This window comes from Polistes fuscatus, unplaced genomic scaffold (genome assembly GCF_010416935.1).
Source record: "Polistes fuscatus isolate 324 unplaced genomic scaffold, CU_Pfus_HIC Scaffold15, whole genome shotgun sequence".
In the NCBI taxonomy this organism is placed as follows: Eukaryota; Metazoa; Arthropoda; class Insecta; order Hymenoptera; family Vespidae; genus Polistes; species Polistes fuscatus.
In genome coordinates this window covers 174,263-197,762 of record NW_025113053.1, presented here as the reverse complement: position 1 = coordinate 197,762, position 23,500 = coordinate 174,263, and the positions used below count along the sequence as shown (strand labels likewise).

General features: G+C 32.1%; 5 protein-coding genes across 8 annotated transcripts; 2 read left to right on the top strand and 3 right to left on the bottom strand.

Annotated features, from left to right (window-relative positions):
• Window positions 1-334: 334 nt before the first annotated feature.
• LOC122514446 (dnaJ homolog subfamily C member 1) lies at window positions 335-3,146 on the top strand. 2 transcript variants are annotated; one of them, XM_043631290.1, is made up of 8 exons: window positions 335-564; window positions 697-922; window positions 1,021-1,122; window positions 1,193-1,411; window positions 1,656-1,900; window positions 1,981-2,284; window positions 2,367-2,585; window positions 2,662-3,146. In XM_043631290.1, the coding sequence occupies exons 2-8, from the start codon at window positions 776-778 to the stop codon at window positions 2,722-2,724; spliced, it is 1,299 nt and encodes a 432-aa protein (XP_043487225.1). In that variant the 5' UTR covers window positions 335-564; window positions 697-775; the 3' UTR covers window positions 2,725-3,146. The 2 variants fall into 2 exon arrangements, with proteins under 2 accessions (XP_043487225.1, XP_043487226.1); XM_043631291.1 differs by having other exon boundaries at window positions 339-445.
• Window positions 3,147-3,881: 735 nt separating this feature from the next.
• Window positions 3,882-7,896, bottom strand: LOC122514445 (ATP-dependent RNA helicase DHX8). Its single transcript, XM_043631289.1, has one exon. It carries the CDS (start codon window positions 7,668-7,670, stop codon window positions 4,077-4,079), a length of 3,594 nt encoding a protein of 1,197 aa, XP_043487224.1. The 5' UTR covers window positions 7,671-7,896; the 3' UTR covers window positions 3,882-4,076.
• Window positions 7,897-8,414: 518 nt separating this feature from the next.
• LOC122514702 (eukaryotic translation initiation factor 3 subunit A) lies at window positions 8,415-16,209 on the top strand. 3 transcript variants are annotated; one of them, XM_043631675.1, is made up of 5 exons: window positions 8,415-8,611; window positions 9,419-12,106; window positions 12,199-12,383; window positions 12,496-12,647; window positions 15,871-16,209. In XM_043631675.1, the coding sequence occupies exons 1-5, from the start codon at window positions 8,563-8,565 to the stop codon at window positions 15,884-15,886; spliced, it is 3,090 nt and encodes a 1,029-aa protein (XP_043487610.1). In that variant the 5' UTR covers window positions 8,415-8,562; the 3' UTR covers window positions 15,887-16,209. The 3 variants fall into 3 exon arrangements, with proteins under 3 accessions (XP_043487610.1, XP_043487609.1, XP_043487608.1); XM_043631674.1 differs by lacking the exon at window positions 15,871-16,209 and adding an exon at window positions 13,342-13,896; XM_043631673.1 differs by lacking the exon at window positions 15,871-16,209 and adding an exon at window positions 13,339-13,896.
• Window positions 15,771-17,699, bottom strand: LOC122514703. Its single transcript, XM_043631677.1, has 5 exons — window positions 17,619-17,699; window positions 16,532-16,801; window positions 16,267-16,455; window positions 16,034-16,169; window positions 15,771-15,929 (listed from the first exon to the last, which is right to left on the bottom strand). Exons 2-5 carry the CDS (start codon window positions 16,752-16,754, stop codon window positions 15,791-15,793), a joined length of 687 nt encoding a protein of 228 aa, XP_043487612.1. The 5' UTR covers window positions 16,755-16,801; window positions 17,619-17,699; the 3' UTR covers window positions 15,771-15,790.
• Window positions 17,700-21,240: 3,541 nt separating this feature from the next.
• LOC122514701 (DNA polymerase interacting tetratricopeptide repeat-containing, protein of 47 kDa) lies at window positions 21,241-23,441 on the bottom strand. The gene is made up of 7 exons (XM_043631672.1): window positions 23,307-23,441; window positions 22,636-23,198; window positions 22,387-22,558; window positions 22,123-22,315; window positions 21,747-22,027; window positions 21,463-21,627; window positions 21,241-21,383 (listed from the first exon to the last, which is right to left on the bottom strand). The coding sequence occupies exons 2-7, from the start codon at window positions 22,907-22,909 to the stop codon at window positions 21,263-21,265; spliced, it is 1,206 nt and encodes a 401-aa protein (XP_043487607.1). The 5' UTR covers window positions 22,910-23,198; window positions 23,307-23,441; the 3' UTR covers window positions 21,241-21,262.
• Between the last annotated feature and the right edge of the window lie 59 nt (window positions 23,442-23,500).

Here is a 23,500-nt window from a genome sequence, read left to right as displayed (position 1 = left end):
GGCCCGCTAAGGGCAATATCGGTAATAGTAGTGATCTACCTTTATCTTATCGACCGTCGGTAATAGTAGATTTCTATTATTATTTTTACTCTACGTCGGTAATATTTTATATTAAGGTTCCTGACGGTCAATATTATTAAAGTAGAAACTCTCATTAACAACGGTCGATGTTTTAAAAATAGGTACCTACTATTACCGACGGCCGATAAGACAAAGGTAGAGCACTACTATTACCGATATCACCTTAGCCGGCCTTACCGACACGTTGGTAAAACATTTTTCAAGATAACCGACTGATTATAAGAAAATTATTTAATAGTTGAAATAAATTAGAATGCAGAAGAAAGGCGACACTTTGATACGAACCGCCTAAATATCGTTATTCTACATGCATCTTAGTTTTCTATCTAATTATGGCACATGGTTGATTAATCTCTAAGAAGTAGTAAGTGTTGAAGGAAAGAACGTGGCACTGCATGATCGTTCTCCGTTGGTTCACGAAAATATTTCATAAGAAAACCTATTAAAATTATAATATATTAACTGCCTATTTCTATTTACTAAGTACGTTTTCATCTGAATATAATATGTATCTATTATTCCTTTCTTTAATCACATTGATATACTCTTATATTTTTAGAAAATATTTATTATAAAATATTAATCATATTAACTATAACTATTCAAATTTTACAGACTATTCTAATTCTTGTTGGTACTCATTGCCAACTATATGGGTGATGGTAGCAGCTATGTGTCTATTTAAATATTGAACATGAGAGTAGTTTTAATATTTCTTGGTGTTGTACAATTTTTGGATTTTTTTACATTATCTGCTGCGTGGGACAATGATGAATTGGAAGTATTCGATGTCGTCGAAGAAGTTAATCAAAATTTCTACGAACTTATGGGTGTATCTCAGGTAAAACATATTTCCTTTACATATTGTAAATTAAACAATATTTCCTATTGCATTTGTTACCACATACGCAACACTGTATGCTTTATTATTTCAATTAGGTGGCAAATGCCTCCGAGATTAAAAAAGCATTTAGACGATTATCCCTTCAACTTCATCCGGATAAAAATGCTGCCGACAATGCGGAAGAACAATTTAGAAAAGTAAGTCTACTTTAAAATCGAACCGAATGACTATCTTAAATATTATACAATTCTTTAAACTTTTATATAGTTGGTTGCTGTATACGATGTCTTAAGGGATCCTGGAAAACGACAGAAATATGATAATGTTCTTGTTAATGGCTTGCCAAATTGGCGGTCAGCTGTATATTATTATCGACATGTAAGAAAAATGGGATTGATGGAAATGAGTGTTATATTATTTCTACTGATTACGATTGGACAATATTTATTAGCATGGGCTGCATATTTTGAAAAGAGGTATACTTATGTAAGTATGTATTCTTGAAATATAAAAGATTAACTGTTATATAGTATCCGAGGTTTGTGCTGACATCATTTGACCAAAAAATCTTTAGACACTCTGTATATTGTCCTACCTTTAAATAAATCTACTTTTATCATTTTTTGGGGTTTTTTTTTAATTAATTCTAGAAGTTAATACAATTAATTCAAAGATTTATCAAATTATGTTCTATCTCATCTAAGAAAAACAAATCTATTATTTATTTCAGGAACAAGTACTCGGTAGTAAGCTCCAAAAGTTGCAGAAAAAAAATAGAAAAGGTAAAATGGATGTTCCAGATTTAGCTGATATTTTGGAAAAAATACCAACGCCAAGTATTTGGAATACTCTTCCATTTCAAATGCCTAGATGGACAATTGCATCTGTTGTATCTGTACCATCTATTATTCGTGCTATAAATGAAAGCATAGAAGAAAGAAAACGCAGGAAAAAGGAAGAAGAAGAAGAAGCATTGTGAGTCTCTTTAAAAAATATCACATATACAATTGTTCGCTTATTGTTTTACTTTCTTTTGGATTTTCTTTATATCACAGAGCGCAAGAAAATGAACAAGCAGAACCGGATATTACACCGCGCGGTCCTAGAAGACGAAAAACAGGATTTCCACTTCAAGAAAGAAATGATAGCAATTCAAAAGTTGTACCAAAAAAAGAAACTAACGATACAAATAATAGTTACGATAAACCTACAATAACCGGTGGATTATGGACAGATGACGACGTAATGGAATTAATAAAGCTCGTTAAGAAATATCCCGGTGGTACACCAGAGAGATGGGAAAAAATTGCGGATACTATGAATCGTACGGTTGGAGAAGTTACGCACATGGCTAAAAAAGTATATCATATATTCAAACGACTCATTTAAAGAAACAAAATATATTAACAAATTTAATTAATTTTGTTATCTACTTTTTCAGATCAAAGATGAAGGATTGAAACCTGGCGAATGTATAGAAGATACTGGAACGGATCGACCAAAAAAAGTTAAGACGCGTAATGAAAATTCTGATAATACTAATATCGATTGGAGTCAAGAACAACAGAAAGCATTAGAATCAGCACTTATAAAATACCCTAAAGGAGCATCCATTGATAGATGGGAAAAAATTGCGGCGTGCGTTGAAGGAAAAACAAAGGTTGACTCTAATTCTATTTATTTATCGAATTTCTTTAATTTAATACTAATAACTAATATCATTGTTATCATTGTAGGAGGAATGCCAAACGCGATATCGACAATTAGTTGAATTAATTAAAAAAAAGCAACATTCGTGACTTGTTTTACAAGAAAACACACACACATAAACATACAAAAATTCTTTTATCAACTGTGTAATACTTTGTTACCGTTGTAAAAAAAAAAAAATGGAGAAATGTTTTCGAAATTTACTTATGATAATAATTTTTTTGTTAATTTCATTAAATAGTTAGATAAAAGAAATGCAATGTATGAAACACGCTCATTGAAGTAATTATTACTGAAATTTTATTCGTTTTCTTTTTTTTTACAAGATACAAATTATATCTACAGTTTGTCCATGAGTGATATAAAACACCTTAAATTAAATCTAAATAATTGTAACACTAATTACAATCATATAAATGATCATCTTCCTTTTTGGCAAGATATCTTTAAACCGTTCCATTGATACCAAGAATGTATTTATTTAATAAATTTAATACTTCGTTAAGAGAAAGAGACTGAAGAGATATATACACACAGTTAAGATATATATATATTCCTATATTTTAGACTTTACTTGGGTATTCTAAATCTTTCTGTTTTAAAAATAAAAAAAAAAGAATTATTACTGTCTTATAAAATGTACATATGTACATATATAAAATAAATTCATTATACGTGTGATCTGATTAATTAAAATTATTATGATATATAAAATATAAAGTGATTTACTGCCCCGACTATAAAATTTTTGACATGTTAATACGAAATTCGATTGATATTTTAAATTATTATTTATGAAATATTTATCAAACATATCGTTTTAAAAAAATATAAAAACTTTCAAAGAAAATAATTATTAAAATGAACTACATACCATCTGACTGTTTCTAAAATTTATATATATAATTATTACATATTATCTGACAATTAAACACGTATATGAGTGTATTCGAAATATATACATTTGTCTTCTACATTGTAAAATTACAGTTTATATATATCGTGCTATGTAATAAATATACATACAAATGTGTTCAGAAATATATATTACAAACTCATTATATATCTGAACATTCTAATAGCAATAATTTATTTTTATGCTGTATAAAAGTATTTATTTACAAATCATTTATTCAAAAAATGTTTATATCAACAATATATAAACATGTATTGTCGTTATTAATCTCTCTTTAACGGATTGGAGAAACCATAACATTTTTCCACACCCTAGAAGCCTTTCTCTTTCTCTCTATAATTAACAGCAGCGTTTCAAAGCAGTCCACCTATTCAAAAACTAACTGTGCCCATCATTATTTAATTTTAGTGATACAATCGGAACTAATTTTTTTAATGGGACGAGGCTGTTGATCCATGTATTTATAAATTTTATTTTTAAATTTTTATTTTTTTTATTTTTTTTTTTACTTATAAATAATTAAATTTAATTACGCCTTCTACGAACTCTAGATATTCGCCAAGCATTAGGTTCCTCGTATTTGTTATACAATGGTTCAAGTCTTTGATTCTTTTTGAATTTACTGAGTTTAGTTGGATCGCTAAATTTGAAAAATGCTGGAGCAAATTCTACTAACCATTTAGGATCAATAGTAGTTACTTCTCTCATATATTCCTTTGTAGTTTGTACTAACTCGTGATAAATAACCCATTCAGGTTGCCTATTAAATAATGCACTACTTGGATGAATGTATACTACTTGACTATCTACCAAAGTTCTGTAACCTTCTTGAGGGTCCTTCTTGGCGGCATTCCTGAAGAACCCAGAGCACACTGCTTTTTGTATTCTAACAGTATTTTTTCCTGCCGATACTACATCCAGTTTATGCCTATCCATTATACCTAACAATTGTTTGCGTACATCTTGCGCTCTCTTCAATGTTCTCATTTGAACAAAATTTTCATAACACCATGCATTACTAAATTTGTTATTTCTCCAAGAATTATAAACTGCCAACAATGTTAAATGATCGCCTTCGGCTTGATTGAACTTAGCCTTTTTCTGATCTGCTAAGGCTTGCTTGTCCTTTGGCCTATAGAAAACATTTTGTACGGACAACATACTAACTATAGTTAATATTTCATCTGAACATTGAAGATGTACGCTCATGATTAACATTTTGGATAAATTAGGTTCTAAGGGAAATTCAGCCATGCGTCTTCCAAGACGTGTTAAGAGACCTTCATTATCTAAAGCGCTTAAACTATGTAAAGATTCTAAGGCCATAATAAGCGATTCTACCGGAGGAGCGTCCATAAAATCAAAATGTAACAAATCATTAATCCCCATTGTTTTTAATTGTAGTACTGTGGTAGCTAAATTCGTTCTTTGAATTTCTGGTACAGGTGTTGGTAACATTTCATCTCTATACGCTCTCTCAGTATAAAGTCTGTAACATTTTCCAGGTCCTAATCTTCCCGCTCTTCCCGTTCTCTGTTTTGCTGCAGCTTGACTTATAGGAGTTACAATAAGACTGTCCATACCAGTTTTAGAATTGTAAACCTTTTGTTTTACAAAGCCTGGATCGACCACATAATAAATACCATCGATAGTTAAACTTGTTTCTGCAATATTCGTAGCTATAACAACTTTTCGTGAACCAGGCGGCGCTGGTTCAAAAATTCTAGTTTGCATTTCAGAAGGTAATGCAGAATAGACTGGCAAAATAATTAATTCAGGAACATCAGGACCCAATGATTTCATACGTTCATATAGAATCTCACATGCTGTATCAATTTCTTCTTGACCAGTCAGAAACAGAAGAATATCTCCAGGAGGCTCCCGTAAATGTATCTGCATTACAGTTATAAGTGCAGCATCCAAATAATCTGTCTCTGGTTCTTTTGTATACATTACTTCTACTTCAAATGTTCTTCCAGGAATAGTAAAAATTGGTGCTTCAAAGAAGTATTGAGAGAACTTGACAGCATCAAGGGTAGCACTGGTTACAATTACTTTTAAATCAGGTCTTTTACCCACTGCTTGTTTAAGAAGCCCAAATAAAACATCAGTATGAATAGTTCTTTCGTGCGCCTCATCCAACATTATTACAGAGTAGGTTTTTAAATCTAGATCCATAAGACATTCTCTGAGTAACATACCATCTGTCATGTATTTTATACTTGTTTCTGGACCAGTACAATCTTCAAATCGAATGGTATAACCAACTTCTTGTCCTAAACGACATCCAAATTCTTCTGCTACTCTTTTAGCAACGGAGACGGTTGAGATACGACGTGGTTGAGTACACCCAATTTTACCACGAGCAGTAAATCCTGTTTCTGCTAAATATTGAGTTATCTGAGTTGTTTTTCCAGAACCAGTTTCACCAATGACGATTAAAATTTGATTATCAGTAACAGCCTTTACTAAATCATCTCTAAGTTTGTATATTGGTAAAGTTTGACGTTGTTCTAGTAACGTCAAATTGGTTTTCTTTCCAAATGAAGATTTTTTTCCTCCTATTACATGCTTTTTCCATTCAGGCAGATCTTGCGTTTGCATACCTATTCCATGCATATTGGCTACAAGTGTTCTGCTTTCAGCATCTGGTAAGGGATCAATCCAATTTTTGTTAATGCCAGTAGGTACAGAATCCATCTCCTGTTCTCGCTGTAACATCTTCTGCTCTCTCCTTTCTTTTGCCAACGCGCTTTGCATCATTGCGGCTTGAGCTAAAGAACCATCAGGATTTTTGACAATACGTACAGGACTTAAGTCTCCAAGCGCTCTTCCATGGCCATGTAAAAATGGAGGTTCTTCTTCCACTAATTCAATTTCAACATCTTCCTCTTCGTCGTCTTCTCTAGGTAAGACTCCAGTCTCCATATCAAATTCAGGCAATTCACTTCTGTCTATACATGACGCAGCATGCATCTGCTTTATTTCCCACTTTTCAGGAGAAGACAATCTTTGCACACGCTTTCTAGAATATGTCTCATCTTCGTCCCACGTACCTTGAATTTCCAATAATGATGTTGGACGATCTGGATTTCTCAAATATTTTTCATCCTCTTCGATCTTATTAACCGCTACTACAGGATTTAAATCTCTACCTGTTTCTTGATCAACGTCTTTCATACTTAATGAAACTTTTTGTCCGCCAACATTCAATACTTTAACAAGAACTTTTTGACCCCTGGTTACAACGTCACTTGCACTAGCCACTCTGCCTTCTCTTCGTAATTGTGAAATATGTACTAATCCTTCCCACCTACGTCTCAAACCTTCCAATTGAACGAAACAACCAAATGGTACTATATTGGCTACTTTTCCTGTATAAATCTGACCAACTTCTGGCTCTACAGAAAGTTCTTCCAAAGACCTAGATCTAGATCTGTCACGATTCCTTGAATTCTTGGAATCTTTATAACCATGCGATCTTGACGTTCTGCTCGAGGATCTTGATCTTCTTCTGCGTCTTCTACCATGTTCTCTTTCCTTGGATCTAGAACGATTTATAGATCTAGATCTACGTCTTTTATCCTTTCGATCATTAGATCTAGATCTATGTCTTTTCTTTTCCCTACTCTTTTCCAAATCCTTATCTTTACTACTCCGCTTATTTCGTTTGTGATCATCTTTCCTTCCATTTTCGTTATTTTTAAGGTTAGACGGTGCTAATGCTTCTAAAGATGCTAACACGTCGTTAACTATTTCCTTATCAGTTTTTTCGGTTTCTTGAGCAGATTGAGTAGGTACATCATTCGGTAAAGCTAATACAGGAAATTTATGCGCTAATTCGTCTTGTTTACATGAATTAACTAACGAAGATTTGTTAGAAGGAGTAGACGGTTTCATGTGTTGTATTATCCTAAGTAAATTTGCTATGAAGGAGTCGGAAAATTCGGCACCATTTTCGATCAAAACTTTTTTAAATGTTTCGAAAGTATTGTTTTCTTCTGACAAATGAATTATAAATTCGGCTAAATCTTTATCGTTTAAGCCTAAATGATTTTCTAATTCTGTACAAATCTTTGATACCAAAGACAAATGTTCCAACTTCGTAACCTCGTCCATTTTGATTTTCTTCTGTAAGAAAAATCTTAACTATAATAATAACAATATTGTAATATTAATCGTAAATTCTAAAGATGTATAAGCATAACAATTATGCTATTATTTAACACATTGACGACAAATTAACGATTAATTATACGTAGACGATAAACTTTATACGAAACGCTTTCACTTTTTAACACCTTTCTTCAACTATTTAATACTTGTCGATACCATGTTGTGACGTCATCGTACATCGTATTAGTCGACAAGTCACGCGACAGTGGATTGGTCTGTTAGACACACCAATAAGAATCTTGCATTAATTCTTCGCTCCAGTTTATAATTATGTTGTATCATTGTTTCGTAAATCGTTGACTAAAATCATGCTAGTAAAACTAATATTTCTTTAAGAAATATTAAAGAAGAAAATAATAAAAATAATAAGAAAAATAAAAATAATCCACGAATGAAAATTTCGTTTATGCGCCCTAAGTGTATTACGATTGGACGATTCGATTCTTCTTCTTTGCGAAGAATCGAATCGTCCAATCAGTGTAGACTTATGGTTAAAATGAAAATTGAATATATTGATATCTATTTAATAATAATTATTAATATATTTATTTAACTATTAAGCTAATCATATTTTTTTGAGATATATCAAAGATTATTATATTTTATTTCCTTAAGATAAAAAAATAGTGGAATTTGATTTGACTCGCATAGTACAGGAAGCCATTTTTTTTTCTAGTTCTTGTCTCTCATCCGGAACACGCGATCAAGGGGCTTGGTATTAACCGTTACGCCTTTGTACACCTTGTACTTTTAACCGTGTTTGCAAAATAATTTTGTGAATTATTAACGAAATAGTGTATATGATATACGTTTGAAACATATTTAAAGTAAAAACATGGCGCGATATGGGCAAAGACCCGAAAACGCTCTGAAAAGGGCAAACGGTATGTAACACTTCTTATCATTAAGGAAAGACATGACATGGCTGATGGTTTTATTTAACCTGCATGAAAATTTAACTTTTACTTCATTTATCTGCATTTTCTTCCTACTATTTAACTTTTAATATTTTAATTATTCTAATTAAAATTATTTAAAATAATTGTAGATTATTCAATGTGTTTTCAATTCCAATTAATATGTTAACGTTCTATACTGTGTCTTCAACATATGCAACGACGTGATTCTTGACCGAATATATATATGTGGATTGATAAAGTAAAACTTAAGAAAGTATTATGTATATTTTTTCTAACTTTATTACATTATTTCTTTATTCAACGAGACTTTGATAAAACGAAATGAATTAATTGAAAGTATGCTTTAATTATTTACGTTAGAATCGATTGTTCATCGTTTATATACTTAATTACCTATTAAATACTTTGTTCATTTTAAGTACATATTATTGTATGTGTGCAAAAAAAATCCCAAAATTCTATTGGTATACATATACACATACACACATATATTTATGTATACATATACGTATATGTATACAGTAGATGTTGCACACATCTTCGTATAGGGTTGTTGTGTATATGTATGTACACATGTACGACTGATGTATAGAGTGCATAATAAAAATATTCTATAGTATTAATCATATAATGCTTTATATTTACATAATATCTGTTATATAATCAACAACGTCTATATTTGACAAACAATATCCAACACTTTGTTTCTATATTTCTTATTTAATAAATAGAAAAATATTATTATTTTATTTATTTTGTATTTTTAAACAGAATTCATTGAAGTTGGCAAATCGGCCAGAGCTTTGGATACTTTGCAAGAAGTCTTCCGAAATAAAAAATGGACGTACAATTGGTCAGAATCCGTACTGGAACCCATAATGTTCAAGTACTTAGATCTTTGCGTAGAATTAAAGAAATCACATATAGCGAAGGAAGGACTTTTCCAGTACCGTAACATGTTTCAATCGGTTAATGTTGGAAGTTTAGAAAATGTCATTCGTGGTTATTTACGTATGGCAGAAGAGAAAACTAATGCAGCAAGAAAACAAAGTCAACAGGCAGTCATTGATATCGATGATTTGGATAATCTTGCAACACCTGAAAGTATTTTACTTTCTGCTGTTAGCGGAGAGGATGCACAGGATAGAAGCGACCGAACGATTCTTACCCCTTGGGTGAAATTTTTGTGGGAATCGTACTGCCAATGTTTAGAATTGTTGAGAACTAATGCTCACGTAGAAAGTTTATATCACGATATAGCACGTATGGCCTTCCAATTTTGTCTGGAATACACTCGTAAGACTGAATTTCGAAAGTTATGCGAAAAATTGAGAAAACATTTAGAGGAAATATGTAAACTTCCGCAATTAGTTTCTAATGTCTCTATGAACAAAGCTGAAACTCAACAATTGAATTTAGAAACGCGACTGAATCAATTAGATTCGGCCATTCAGATGGAACTTTGGCAAGAAGCATTCAAATCGTCCGAGGATGTGCATGGTATGATGAATCTATCCAAGAAATCACCAGTTCCAAAAACAATGGCTAATTATTATCAAAAATTAGCTATGGTATTTTGGAAGGCAGGTAATTATCTATTCCATGCAGCAGCTCTCTTTAAACTATTACAGTTGTCACGCGATATGAAAAAAAATATGTCACCGGAAGAACAACAACGAATGGCTAATCGCGTATTGCTGGCCACCTTATCTATACCATTGCCATCGGCACATCCCGAATTTGATCGATTTATCGAAACGGATAAAAGTCCTTTGGAGAAAGCACAAAAGCTCGCGACACTTTTAGGATTGACACAACCACCAACGCGAGTTTCCTTATTGAAAGACATTGTCCGATTGAATATCGTCAATCTAGCCTCAAGCCAGCTACAGGAATTATATTCATGGTTGGAAGTTGAATTCCATCCTTTGGAACTTTGCAGCAGAGTCGATTCAGTCATTCAAACGTTGCAAGCCGATGAGAATAGCCCTTTGACACAGTACATACCCGCTTTACAGGACGTTACGCTTGTACGGCTAGTTCATCAAATATCTCAGGTTTATCAGACTATACAATTCGATAGATTGTTGGAACTTGCCAAGTTCGCAACTAACTTCCACTTGGAAAGGCTTCTGGTCGATTGCGTTCGTTACAACGATATGCAGATAAGAATTGATCACGGGAAACAGTGCGTACACTTCGGGGTTGATCTTTCGGAAGCACAAAGAGAGGACCATCCCGATGGTCCGGTCCTACAAGCGATGCCATCGGAACAGATTCGTTGTCAATTGGTCAACATGGCAACTGTTCTTCATCGTGCGATCAATGTGATCAATCCTAACAAGAAGAAGTTCGAACGTGAGAAGCTTCGCGGTGCTATGGTTAATCATTATCACGAAACCAAGATGAAGGAACATCAAAGGATTTTAGGAAGACACAAGATCATAGAAGAAAGAAAAGAATACATCGAGCATATAAATACTGTACGCGAAGAGGAAGAGATGAGACGTCAAGAGGAATTACAGCGTCAGCAAATATTGGCCGAACAGAAGAGACTCGAACAAGAACGCGAGGAACGCGAACGCAAACGTCAACAAAGCGAGATCCAACAAATAAAAGATCGACATCTCAAAGAGAAAATGCAACAAATTTCACAAACGAGTCATGGACAAAAGGTATTGAAGAAACTCGACGAAGACGAGATTAAAAAACTTGACGCCGAGCAGATAGCAGCACGCGAAGCTGAAGAATTGCAGAAGGAACGTAGAGAGATGCAGCAAAAGTTGAAATCTCAGGAGAAAAAGATCGATTATTTGGAACGTGCTAAACGTCTCGAAGAGATACCATTATTGGAGAAAGCGGTAGAAGATAAGATGGAATTGGCGAAGAAACGTTGGGAACAACAGGAAGCCGAACGTATCGCAGCTGCTATTGAAGAGAGACAACAAGCTGTAGCAACCAGGGAACGTATGGCAAGAATGAAGGAGGATCACGATACGTTCTTAGCCAAAATTTTGGCCGAACGTAAGAGCCATTACATGGAAAAATTAAAGGAATTTGAGAAGATGTTGAACGAGGAACGTGCCAAGAGATTGCTCAAACGTAAGATGGAACGTAAAGCCGAACGTAAGATGAAATGGGAGAAGGAACGTGCCGAGGCTGCTGAGAGAAGACGCCTCGAGGAATTACGTATCAAACAGGAGGAAGAAAAGAAACGTTTGGAGGAAGAGAAAGCTAAGAGGGAAGAAGAAGAACGCAAGAAACGTGCCGAGGAAGAAGCAAGGAAGGCTGAACGTATGGCTAAAATTGAAAAACAATCTGAAATAGCGAGAGCTCGGGAAGCTTCGATCGAACGTCGAATGGAGGAGCAAAAACAAAAGGAACAAAAAGATTTATTAACGAAACGAAGACCAGATGATCGTTATCGTCCTCCAGCTAGGGACAGCTTTACTAGGCCAGGTAATTATCTTTTTTTTTTTTCATCTATAATATATATACATATAAAATTACATTATTTGATTAATCGTACAACATTTTTATTATTATTATAGCTGGCGAAATTTCCAACTGGCGTTCTGCTGCTCAAGTAGAAAGAAACGACGATTCCAGATTAAGAAACTGGGATTCGGACAAATGGAGGAAAGAAAGGAGGAAAGATGATTTTGATAGAGATGTGAGCGACAGGGATAGATTAGATAAAGGACCTGAAAAAGTCGGTTTCCGAGATCGTGGAATGGTAAGTAAGAAAAATAAAAATATATTATGTAATGGTGGTGGTAGGTAGACAGGTGTATTATTTTATTGCCGTAACGTCAATTATAACATCACGATTATTTCACGTTTTTTAGTCACGAGTTATTCTTAGCAATACCGAAAGTGCTCGACCTCGTCGTACATACCGCCAAAATGATACGAGTCGTAGTAATGATATGGATTGGCGTAGCAGGGATTCCACGGTTCAAGATCCTCAAGATCCGCCAGCCAGACGTCAAGATGATAAGTAAGCATTGTTAAAACAAAAAGTGTATATTTCAGAATTTTTTTCTTTTTTTTTTTATATTATCGTGTAATCATTGAAGCAAAATTTTATATAGAATGTTTTTTTTAACTGCTTATATCTTTTCTTAATCACTTTGATAATATTTTAATATTATTATTTTCTTTTTTTTTTTTTATTCATATGAAAGGGGGAAAAACTAATAATGTAGTCAACGAACCCTAATCGTATATAAAATTTTGCAATTAAAGTCCATTATTACATGTTAATTCTGCATATAATGAATATTCATGAAATTGTAATGAATAATTGTTCATCATTTATAATTAAATGTAAGCCCTCGGTGAATTTAGTTTAGTTTCACATATTGAATACATTAAGATCAATGTCCGCTTATCGACCATCTCGGCTCTTTTTTTTTTTGTATTTATTTTTCATATATAATGTAAATTAATAATGATATGAATTAGAAATTTGTTCATCGAGGTAAAATACAGTAAAACGTTATTTGCAATGTTAGAAAATTAATTTTTCAATTCTTTTAATGATATATATATATATACTAAAATTATATAATTAAATTTATTATTTGTATATAAAATAATGATTGATTCCGAGCTGGTCGATTACTGGGCGGGTTTTCTATTATAATATAAATGGCGAAGTGATATTTCAAAAACATGCTTTCAATTAGTAGACAAGAGGAAAGAAAGCGGCTTCAAGAAGACGATGATTGGACAAAAGTAGACCGGCGGAGTTGAAGATAAACGGAGTTAATGATGATGATGATAATAATGATAATGATGATAATGATAACATTGACGGCGATATCCATAAAACAAGACATGAATTAACACATACACATAGATTTTTGATACGATACGAAGCTCATAATGTTTAATAATACTATGTTATATTTCCTTTTTTCTTTTTATGTTTAATTTCTTTCAATATCATCTTTCTCCCAATCTTTTTCTCCATTTATTCAAATCTATTTTTTCAATCTATAAAAATCTTCATTTCCTTTCGGACTAAAAATAACACGTTAGTTTGAAATCTCATGTAATATGGTGATTGTATTCTTATGATTTTTATTTTAAGTAGAATTATATTTACTGTATACGTATGTACGTATTGTATTATTTGAATTTTGAAAAGAAAGGGAAAAAAGATAAAAAATAGCTTCGTATCGCCACGACAAAAATATTTTATTAGAATCGATGTGCGGAACAAATAAAAGGATATGACGGGATCCTGCAGGGATAATTTCTATTAGAACATTAAACAAATCCTACAGAATTCGATCATAATCATGTAACGAATATACACAACATGTAAATGACGCAACAAAAAGAAAAGAGAAAAAAAAATTAAAAAAGAAAAAAAAAAAGAAAAGAGGAAAGAGACGACTGAGAAAATGGCAAAGAACTTCAAACAAACGTTTCCTTGTATTCTAATCGATGATAAGGATCTGCAAGTCGTACCAATAAGTTTTTTAAAAAACTACTTCGTAGAAACACGATTTAATTAAATCGCAAGTTTTTTCTAATCGCCAGAAAATCTCCGTTTGATTTGATACACGAGATGAAGAAAAGAATTAAGAAAATCTATTTCTTTATCTTTCTTATTTATAATTATAATAATGGGAGAGGAAAAAAGGAGAAGTTCTTTTTATTGGGAATTATTATCTCAACAACAAATGCACATCATACATACACACACACACGTACACGCGTACTATATTATTACATAAAAATTCATAAAAAAAAAAAACTACTTTCCTTAATTACTATTATCAACTATATATATATATATATATATAATAAGAAGAAATATAAAATAATAAAGGAGAGAAAATTTGAATAAAAAGTTTATGTAACATATATAAGAAACCAATATTCAAATTACTAAGTTTATTTTTTAGATCTAAACACAGTTCTCGAATTTTAATTATCACTCTCTCTTTCTCATAAGAGAACAATATATGTTGTGCCGTTTATTATTAGAACGACATAATGAATCTTTTTAAAAAAAGAAACTCTCTTAAAACATATATAGGAAGAAAAAAAAGAAGAAGAATGAGTCCTATGTGTGGCGGGTCTACATCTTTATTGTCGTATTTATATTATTAAACTAGAACGGAAAATGCAATAATTATTACGCCTGAAAAGAGTATACTAAAAAAAAAACACTTAGAGGTATTGCATAATAAATATATATATATATATCGAAAAAAAAGAAAAAAAAAAAAATTTCATCTCCTCGTATCGTCTATTTACAACATGTGGCATCTCATATTCTCTAGAAAAAATATTTCAATAAAATAGTGTGTGCTTGCTACTAGTACATTGCAATTTATTAATAAAAAAAATTAAGATAAACAAAAAAAAATCTATAACTGCATCCAGCTCAGATGAAAATTTTCTCTGACGATCTCACCAATCAAAACAAAATTATTCAATTATAATATAAAGTTAGTTATAGACATATATATACCTGTATAAAATTATTGAATTTCTTTTTTATTTTTTTTTTTTTTTTTTTCAATATATAACTATTATATTCATTTAAAAAAAGGATCACATATTGGAGTAAATTAAAGCTATATATATAGCTATATATATACTAACATTCGTCATTAATCTTTTATTAACCGAATATTTACGGTTATCAGCTTCCAAATTGAAAGCAATTACGATTAAAGATATTGTAAGAGAAAAATACATATTAGATCATTGATAACAGCAGATTCGTCAATTAATTATGATTCAATGTTGATTAGAAACGTGTGTCATATAAACATCATCCCTAAAGTACCAATTTTTTTTTCGCGATCGTTAACGAATAATAATTTAAACGGGCAAGATCGGCTTTATGTGCCTCATAGAAAAATGTAAAAAAAGAAAAAGCGCATCATACAGTCATTCTTATTATACTTCGCGAAATATATCATAATAATCTTTAACGTGTGGATCACACGCGGCAAGAAAAAAAACCTACTCTTAGGAACTTTTGCAGTAGAATTTTGGAAATGCGTTTAGAGATAATCTCCCCCCCTTCTCCCTCATATACCTTTAACAAAAAGAAATAGAAATAGAAATAATTCAGTGTACGTTCGTATTCAATATTGAAAAAGAAACCTGATCCTAATAGAGCATTATTGCTGCGGCAGTTTTTTCTTCCAATGCAGGAATCGGTTCCAAATTATTGTCCTTTTCTCTTCCAGAACCCCAACCAACTAACGCGATACTAATAAGATGCACAACAGCAGCACTCACAACGAGCCTAGAGAAGAAAATAAAAATCATATATTATTTTGAGATATATATTACTATGCGCTTGTATCTTTTTTTTTATATATTAAAATAAATTGTAGACAAGATTTTTACCAGAATGAGTAACCAAGTTCGGCCGAACCTTCGCTGGTCCACGTTTTCTCGATGTCTTCCTTTGGTAAGACATTGACGTACAGCCTAGTGTAATATTGTGCTAACCATGTACCAACGCTTGTTATACACATTATCACTGAAAAACATAATTTACGAAAATATAAAGTTTCAAGGAATTTACATAGATAGTTACGTTTAAAAACAAAAAATACGTTCGTTCGTTAGAAACTTACACGCTAAAATGTTTATAAAATAAACTCCAGGTACAGAGAGAGCTTTAGCTCTTGGTGAGGTTGCCGTATTTAGCACAGCTAAAAGTGCGGCAAAGGCAGCAGTTATCAATGCAGCTGAAGTTGCTACTAAAGTTCCCATCCAAAGTCCCCAGGACATCACTGTTGGATCTTGCCGTAACATTTGAGGTACTGGAATATAACGATTAACATAGAATTATATTGAAATTCAATTGAATGTGTTAGTTTTGTTCCAAGTATTTCTTACCTGATACGTGATAGGTTCTCCAACCATAGGCAACATTCAATTCCTTTTTACCCTGCAATAAACCAAAATGGACTCTTCCTGCACTTTCCTGAGGATTCCGTGTCCTCCAGGGTCGTGCCTCAACCCAGTGTTGGGTAACTAGTGCAGCACAGACCAATCCACCACCGAGTAACGAGAGAAAGAAAGTTGCAAATATAGTGCCCCTACGAAACATCGACGTCATTCTTGGATGTCGCGGTGTCTGGCCGGGTTTATAAAAATGCGGAAATCCTATAAAACATCAAAACTGTATATAGAGAACGGTTTTGTTGTTGTTTTTCTTTTTGTCCCTCCTGTTTTACGTAGAAGAAAGTTGATACAAATTTGAAACTGAAAGTTGCATATCTTTAAGGAGAGAAAAGAAAAGAGAGAGAGAAGAGAGAAGAGAGAAGAGACCAACATTTTCTTAGCCTATATATGTATGTGCATTCTCAATTAAAGTGGACATTTAACCGAATACCACTCGTCGACGCGATAGTCAACTATTTAAATTATCCAACTGAAACTATGTCGCCGCTTTCGCAACAATTATCCGGTCTGTTAGAAAAAGCTGACAGTGTGAAAGCGCTTTGAAAGTGAAATGACAATCGTCGCTTCTTTGCACTCTCTCTCTCTCTCTCTCTCTCTCTCTCTCTCTCTCTTTCTCTCTCTCTCTCTCTTTTCCTCTCTTTTTTACAGAGAACAAAGTATCTACAGAGTGGCCAGTAACTGTGAGTAACACACATGAACGGTGATTAAATTTATCACACAAGTTCCTAATACAATCCTAAAGTTCAACAAGCTAAAGTACACCTCTCCATATATGGATAAATTTAAGAGTAACTTCTTGATATATAATTACATCTTGATCCATAATTCATGCGGGGACGAGGCACTTTCATTCCTAATTTAAACAGACGTTCACGCGAGAACATCGGACTAAGGATAGTTTAATGACGTCCAAAGTAAAAGATAGATTCTAGTAGATTCTAATCAATTCAAGGATAATTCATAGATTGAGTTTAACGGTAGATCTGCTAAAATGATTGTAAAATAAAATAATTCACACCTTGGTCCTGGCCCTCGGCGAAATGAACTTGATTGAGACTCTTTGAAAATTCTCCCTGTTTAACCTTTTGAGAGAAGTCTACGTTGGGAAGTTTTTTTGAAAATTTAACACGGTAATTGGACCTGTTGTCCGATCTAAGAAGGGATGAATTCTGTCTCGGTCTTTTCGCGAACGTATACGGTATAGTGTACGGCTGAGCGACATAAAAATAAATTGGCCGATAATCCTCGTGAAGCTGCTGCTGTTGTTGTTGTTGTTGTTGTTCCAGCTGATGTTGCTGCAGCTGTTGTTGTTGTTGTTGGTGGTGCACAAAAGCACCGTAAGTAGTGGTCGAAGAACAATTGTTGTTATACAAGCTCGTTGCCGTACGACCGTTACTGTATGAGCTCGCGTATTGAATACCTCCGTAATGGTTCGCCGTTTTTCGATTATTCCCTTCCACGATTTCGAAAAATAATCGGCACTTTCTAGGTGCCTCCTCTTCCTTTGCCGGAATCTCACTCGTACGACACGACTTTTTTGGTTTTGTTTTTTTTAAATTAAAATTTTCTTTCACAACGAGAATATTTTTGGATATATATATATATATCACGACGATCTTTTCGTTTTTAAAACACTCGCTGATTTTTCTAATACCAAACGATACGACTTCCGGACACTTTTTCCGAGTCCACCTCGATAGCGCACTCTTTCCTGTCTCCTAAACTGTTTCGTCCTTTCAACTGCTGCAACAAATAAAAAAGAAGAAAATAAAAGAACAAATAATAAACATTAATTTGCAATTATACATACAATCGAGATAATCTGTATCAAAGTGTTACAGAATTAATAAGATATCCTCAAAAGATAATAAAAAAAAAAAGAAGAACGAATAATGAACTAGTTTACGTAAACAAAGAGATATTAGATGATGAAAATAATTAATAACAGAGTAAGACAATGAATGTCTAATTGGAAGGAAAGTAGCCGTCTAACTGGACGAAGCTAAGGATAACACGAGCATAACAAAAAAAAAATATATATATATATATGTAACAAAAAAAAACAAAAAGAAGTATATGTGTGTCAAATGCTCGGACATTTCTTCGGTTAGTAGAGCGAAGGTGATCTCTCGTTGGAGAAGTTAACGTAATATGAGATTCTGTTGGACGTTGTTGATGATGATATTTTAGATTTTATTTTCTATTCTCTTTCTCTTTCTCTCTCTTTTTTTTTTCTTGTACATATACTTGTACATTGACTCGCCGTTACAACCGGTTAGCTCCTGTGTTGTATCCTTCTTGCGAAGAGTGCGTGGCACGCGTGACGCAATTCTTCCTCGAGTACCATACACACATAAGCATGTAGAAATATATACACACCTATATATACATATATATATATATATATACACCTAGTATATCGAACACTTGCTTCAAGATACCGTATCATGAAAGAGTGAATGTGTGTGTGTGTGTGTGAGAGAGAGAGAGAGATAGATAGATGCATCGTGTGGTCCATCGAGTTTCACAAAACTAGGACACGCGATTCTCTTCCCTGTCGTCAACAGAAAGGTATTTACCTCGACTTCCTCGGGGACAAGCAAATACTTCAACTTCTATATGCACTGTTCGAAAACAAACATGTGTTTTTAATGGATAAAAATTTAAAAAAAAAAGTGAAAGAGATAAAACAAAAAGAATATATATATATGCGTATGTGTTTGTTTGGGAATAAAAAAATCACCGTTAGAATCCTATTCCGTACTTTTACTTGTAAATCTCTCGTATAAAAAAAAAACATAAAAAACTTTAACCGTTTGTTACTTTAGCGGGTAAAAAAAGAAAAGAGAGAAAGAGAGTGTTATGTATATTATATATATCATATATATGTGAAGAGAGATAGAAAATATTTGAAAAATGATTCGAACCCGCCATTCGATCGTCTTTTATTTCTATATCTCTTTAGCCGCATCGAATATCAGATTTCTAAACAAAACAAAAAAATAATAAAAGTTCTCCCCTTTATATCTCGTGTCTTTCGTTTCTTTTTGTTAAATTACTTTTTTTTTTGTTTAACTATTAACCTGATTCTATAGTAGGAGATAATATGCATACGGAAAACTTCTATATATCATTAATAAGATATTGCACTTACATGTACCGTCGTAAGTTCGCATTGCAATTGAAAAGAATTGGATTTTTTCGTAAGAGGAAATTCCAATGGTGATCCTCATCGAATCAATATGGCATCCTTGTTGTGTTGGACAGGATGGTTCCTTCCTCTCTATATTAATCATACAAAATTATCCAGAATATAAACGTACTCTTTTTAACTCTTCTTTTTTATTATTATTATTATTTTTTTTAATCGTTAATTATTCGGGAAAAAAGAGAACAAAAATCTAATCTAATCTGTTGTGTCATTGCAATAATTATACACTGTAATATTATTAATTATTTGTTATATAGAAATTTTGTTTATAATACAATTAGAATTAATTTTATTAAGAAAATATCGTGAGAAAAAAAAATAATATTGCAAAGCAAAGGAAGCCACGTGTTTAATGCAAGAAGGAAAGGAAGAAATAAATATGATTATTAAGCAAGTCGGAAGAATATAATGGTATAATTATGATAGAAACAGAGAGAGAGAGAAAGAGAGAGAAAAAGACAGAGAAAGACAGAGACAGGCAGAAAAAGAGAAGAATAAAAAGAAAAAGAATAAATTATATTGCCTGCATCGTTTTAGCATCGCTTGCGTCTCGCTCCGTTTTTCTTTCGCGCTATATATGCAACTTCACGACAATCTCTTCTATCTTTCTCTTCTTTGAATTCAGCTGCCTGCTAAATAATCTTCGATCAACCAACGAAAGCGACGATCTTTCTTACTTTTGAATTTTTCTAATATTTATTTTATATCTAAATCACAATTTTTAACAATTTGAATTAGGCCGGTTAAATGAACTCAATTAATTTCCCAAACCAACGCGTCTTTCTTTTAACTCGAACACGAAGACGCGCATACGCGTACCAAAGTGTAGGTCGAGAACTGAATTTCCAAGTCCTGTTGCTCTTTCTCTTTATGCTCACCTGTGTCTAAGTACCTTCATCAGGTGGTACAGAGGGCACCACTTTCCTTCAATATTTCTTTTTTTTCCTTTCTTTCTTTCTAACTGTTCCAGCCGATTTTCTTCTTCTATTTTCTCTATTTTCCTTTTGTATTTTTTTTCTTTTTGACTTCTTTCTTTTGTTCTCTCTTTTACCTCTATATTCCTATTTTTTATTCAAACAAAACTTTCCTTTTGACTTTTTATTAGGATTTATATTTGTTTTGTGTTTTACACGCGTATATTTGATAAATATTCTTTTCTTTTTTTCTTTTTTTTTTTCAGAAAGATCTATTTAGATTTAGATCTATAGAGATTCAATAGATTTATACTTTAGTTTGGATCTCTTTTGAAAATTCCTTTTATTCTCTAGAAATACTTTTCGAAGTTTTTGTGTTCAGACCTTTTGGAAAGGTACAGGAAAATATTTTAAATTCACTGTATCCATTTGTAGATATTTGTTTTATTTCAATATTTTTTTCATAAAAAAAAAAATTTTTTTAAAAGAAAAATCAAAACAAAAATACAAATACATTAGAAGAAACAAACAAAGTTTTTATTTATTCTGCCAGTCCAAATCTCTATCCGCTAATATTAAGGTTTTTAAATATTGAGCTTCAGCTTTACTGTCTTTTACAAATACCAGGAAAGCTGGTGTTCCACTACGAACCAAAAATCTACGAAAATTGTATTAATGCAATTTTGTAAAATAAACAATGTGTTTAAAATGTAATTTTAATTTTTACTCAAACTTACTGTTCGTTCTTTAATATTTTTCCTAGTGTATGTGAAATGTCAACTTTATTAAGAGAAGTTACATCCTTTCCTTCAAAATATATTGATACAGTATCAGGCTCATACAGATTATCGACATCCCATTCTGCCGGAGAAGAAAATAATTCTTCTAGTTGTTCTTTTATACTATAGAAACACATCATACAGAAAGAAAAAAAAACATTTTCAATAATTCTATTATAAAAATATATAAATATTTCTATAATTGCTATATGTATATATTGTATATATATATAAAAACCTACGTAATATCTTCATGAAAATTTTGTACAAAATCAGTTTCTTGGAATTCGGGATACAAAAATATGACTGGCCATACAAGTTTGTTGTTTCCATCTAGATGTACTTTGTTTTGCATCAATGCAGGTACTCTAGGCTCCAAATCTTGCAATTTAGGAATTTTACCATCGTCCAATAATTCTAATTTGATACCTTTCTCCTTGATGACAGATAACAGTTTTTCTTCTTCCCGAGCAAGTTTAGTCTCTTTTACTCGATTCTTTCTTGCTTCGTCCTCCAACTTGCTCTATTTTAAATAAAATAATTAATATATAAACTTGATTGTGTTATTTAAAAAGATAGATTATGCGTTTAATAGATTGCTCATAACAATGATTTTACTCGTTCAAATAAAACTTTGGTTTTTAATTTCAGTATCTCTTTTTTAGTAGGATTCATTTCTAGGATGCTATCGCACAGTTCATCACACTGATCAAAATCTTTAATTTCGAAGCAACAATGCGCGGCTCTTTCCAAGGATTTAACATAATCTGATTTCAATTTTATCGCTTGTTTACTGTCATTTAAACTAGACCTACAAAATATACTCAAATTATTCTATATTGTATTTAATTAATGAAGGTAAGCGTAAAGAAATAATTATACCGGTAATTCTTAAGCATATAATGAGCGGCAGCTCTGTTATTGTAAAGCGCTGCCAATAATATTGGGTCGCTGCATTTGGTCCTGAGACCTAATGTATAACTTATAATAGACATACGGTATTTTTTATTTTTGAAATGGAAGTTTCCGTCCTCTTTATAGCTCAGAGCTAATTCTGTAGAAAGTAAGATTAATTCATATAGAAATGTCTATTTTAAAATGTTTGCTGTCAATTTTAATAAAAGTACAAACCTTCAGGAGTATTTTCCTCCTCTGAATATTTAAGTTGTTGCAATCCTTCTACAAGAGGATGCAACGGTTCTTCGGTATCTGGTAATTTCTTCATAAAGAACGGATGACTGTCCAGTTCTTTCAGCATAGTTTCTTCTGTCCATCCTTCAGTGTAAGTTTTCTTTTCTAATGAATTAATAAAATCATTTAATTCGTCATCTAATTTTGAAGCGAGTTTGAGACGTTCCTTGTGTTTTCTCATTTTTTCATTATCTACATCATCCTTATCTAACATTTTTACTGCTTGTTGTTATGTTATGTTTGTTAAATAGTAGTATAAAATGAAATAAATGTCGATGATAACAATGAGGTTATTTTTTTGCGTAAAACAATAGACAATATAAGAAAATAATTTTTATCATACAAACTAAAAATATATATCTACAATAAATACTCCCAAAAACTACTATTCTCGTTACGCCAGTTAACGAGAAATAACGATCGCAAATGCTTTTTCCTTATTGTTAGTTTCGTAACATTTCACGAGATGTCGCTACTCGTACATCCGGTCTTCGCTTACGCTCCTGTAATATATTTTAATTTTTAATTATTACAATAAAAATAAAATTAAGAATTATTGTGATAACAAAGAACGATACATTATATTTAAAACGTAATTACATTTATCTTACCAGAAATTAAACAGTACGTCGTTTGTCGAACGAACTAATATTACATATGAGATTTTTAATTTGGAAATTATATTATTAGATAACGTTAAAAACTTCCAATAGATAAATATAGATTAAAACCGGACAGATCATTGTGCTCTTGATCGTAGGATGCAAGTAGTGAGGAACAATTGTATGTAGAAATATAATTTCAA

What these genes read in the sequence shown, in the direction of transcription:
- LOC122514703 (XM_043631677.1), bottom strand. Translation starts at nt 16,754, where the DNA reads ATGACGTCGATGTTTCGTAGGGGCACTATATTTGCAACTTTCTTTCTC. An exon ending in GAGAACCTATCACGTATCAG is followed by an intron (nt 16,456 to 16,531) that starts GTAAGAAATACT and finishes GTTATATTCCAG; the next exon opens with TACCTCAAATGTTACGGCAA. An exon ending in GAACTTGGTTACTCATTCTG is followed by an intron (nt 15,930 to 16,033) that starts GTAAAAATCTTG and finishes TTTCTTCTCTAG; the next exon opens with GCTCGTTGTGAGTGCTGCTG.
- LOC122514702 (XM_043631673.1), top strand. Translation starts at nt 8,563, where the DNA reads ATGGCGCGATATGGGCAAAGACCCGAAAACGCTCTGAAAAGGGCAAAC. An exon ending in GGACAGCTTTACTAGGCCAG is followed by an intron (nt 12,107 to 12,198) that starts GTAATTATCTTT and finishes TTATTATTATAG; the next exon opens with CTGGCGAAATTTCCAACTGG. An exon ending in GCCAGACGTCAAGATGATAA is followed by an intron (nt 12,648 to 13,338) that starts GTAAGCATTGTT and finishes GCTTTCAATTAG; the next exon opens with TAGACAAGAGGAAAGAAAGC.
- LOC122514445 (XM_043631289.1), bottom strand. Translation starts at nt 7,670, where the DNA reads ATGGACGAGGTTACGAAGTTGGAACATTTGTCTTTGGTATCAAAGATT.
- LOC122514446 (XM_043631290.1), top strand. Translation starts at nt 776, where the DNA reads ATGAGAGTAGTTTTAATATTTCTTGGTGTTGTACAATTTTTGGATTTT. An exon ending in TTGAAAAGAGGTATACTTAT is followed by an intron (nt 1,412 to 1,655) that starts GTAAGTATGTAT and finishes TATTTATTTCAG; the next exon opens with GAACAAGTACTCGGTAGTAA. An exon ending in GCGTTGAAGGAAAAACAAAG is followed by an intron (nt 2,586 to 2,661) that starts GTTGACTCTAAT and finishes TTATCATTGTAG; the next exon opens with GAGGAATGCCAAACGCGATA.
- LOC122514701 (XM_043631672.1), bottom strand. Translation starts at nt 22,909, where the DNA reads ATGTTAGATAAGGATGATGTAGATAATGAAAAAATGAGAAAACACAAG. An exon ending in GGAGGAAAATACTCCTGAAG is followed by an intron (nt 22,559 to 22,635) that starts GTTTGTACTTTT and finishes TACTTTCTACAG; the next exon opens with AATTAGCTCTGAGCTATAAA. An exon ending in TATATGCTTAAGAATTACCG is followed by an intron (nt 22,316 to 22,386) that starts GTATAATTATTT and finishes TATATTTTGTAG; the next exon opens with GTCTAGTTTAAATGACAGTA.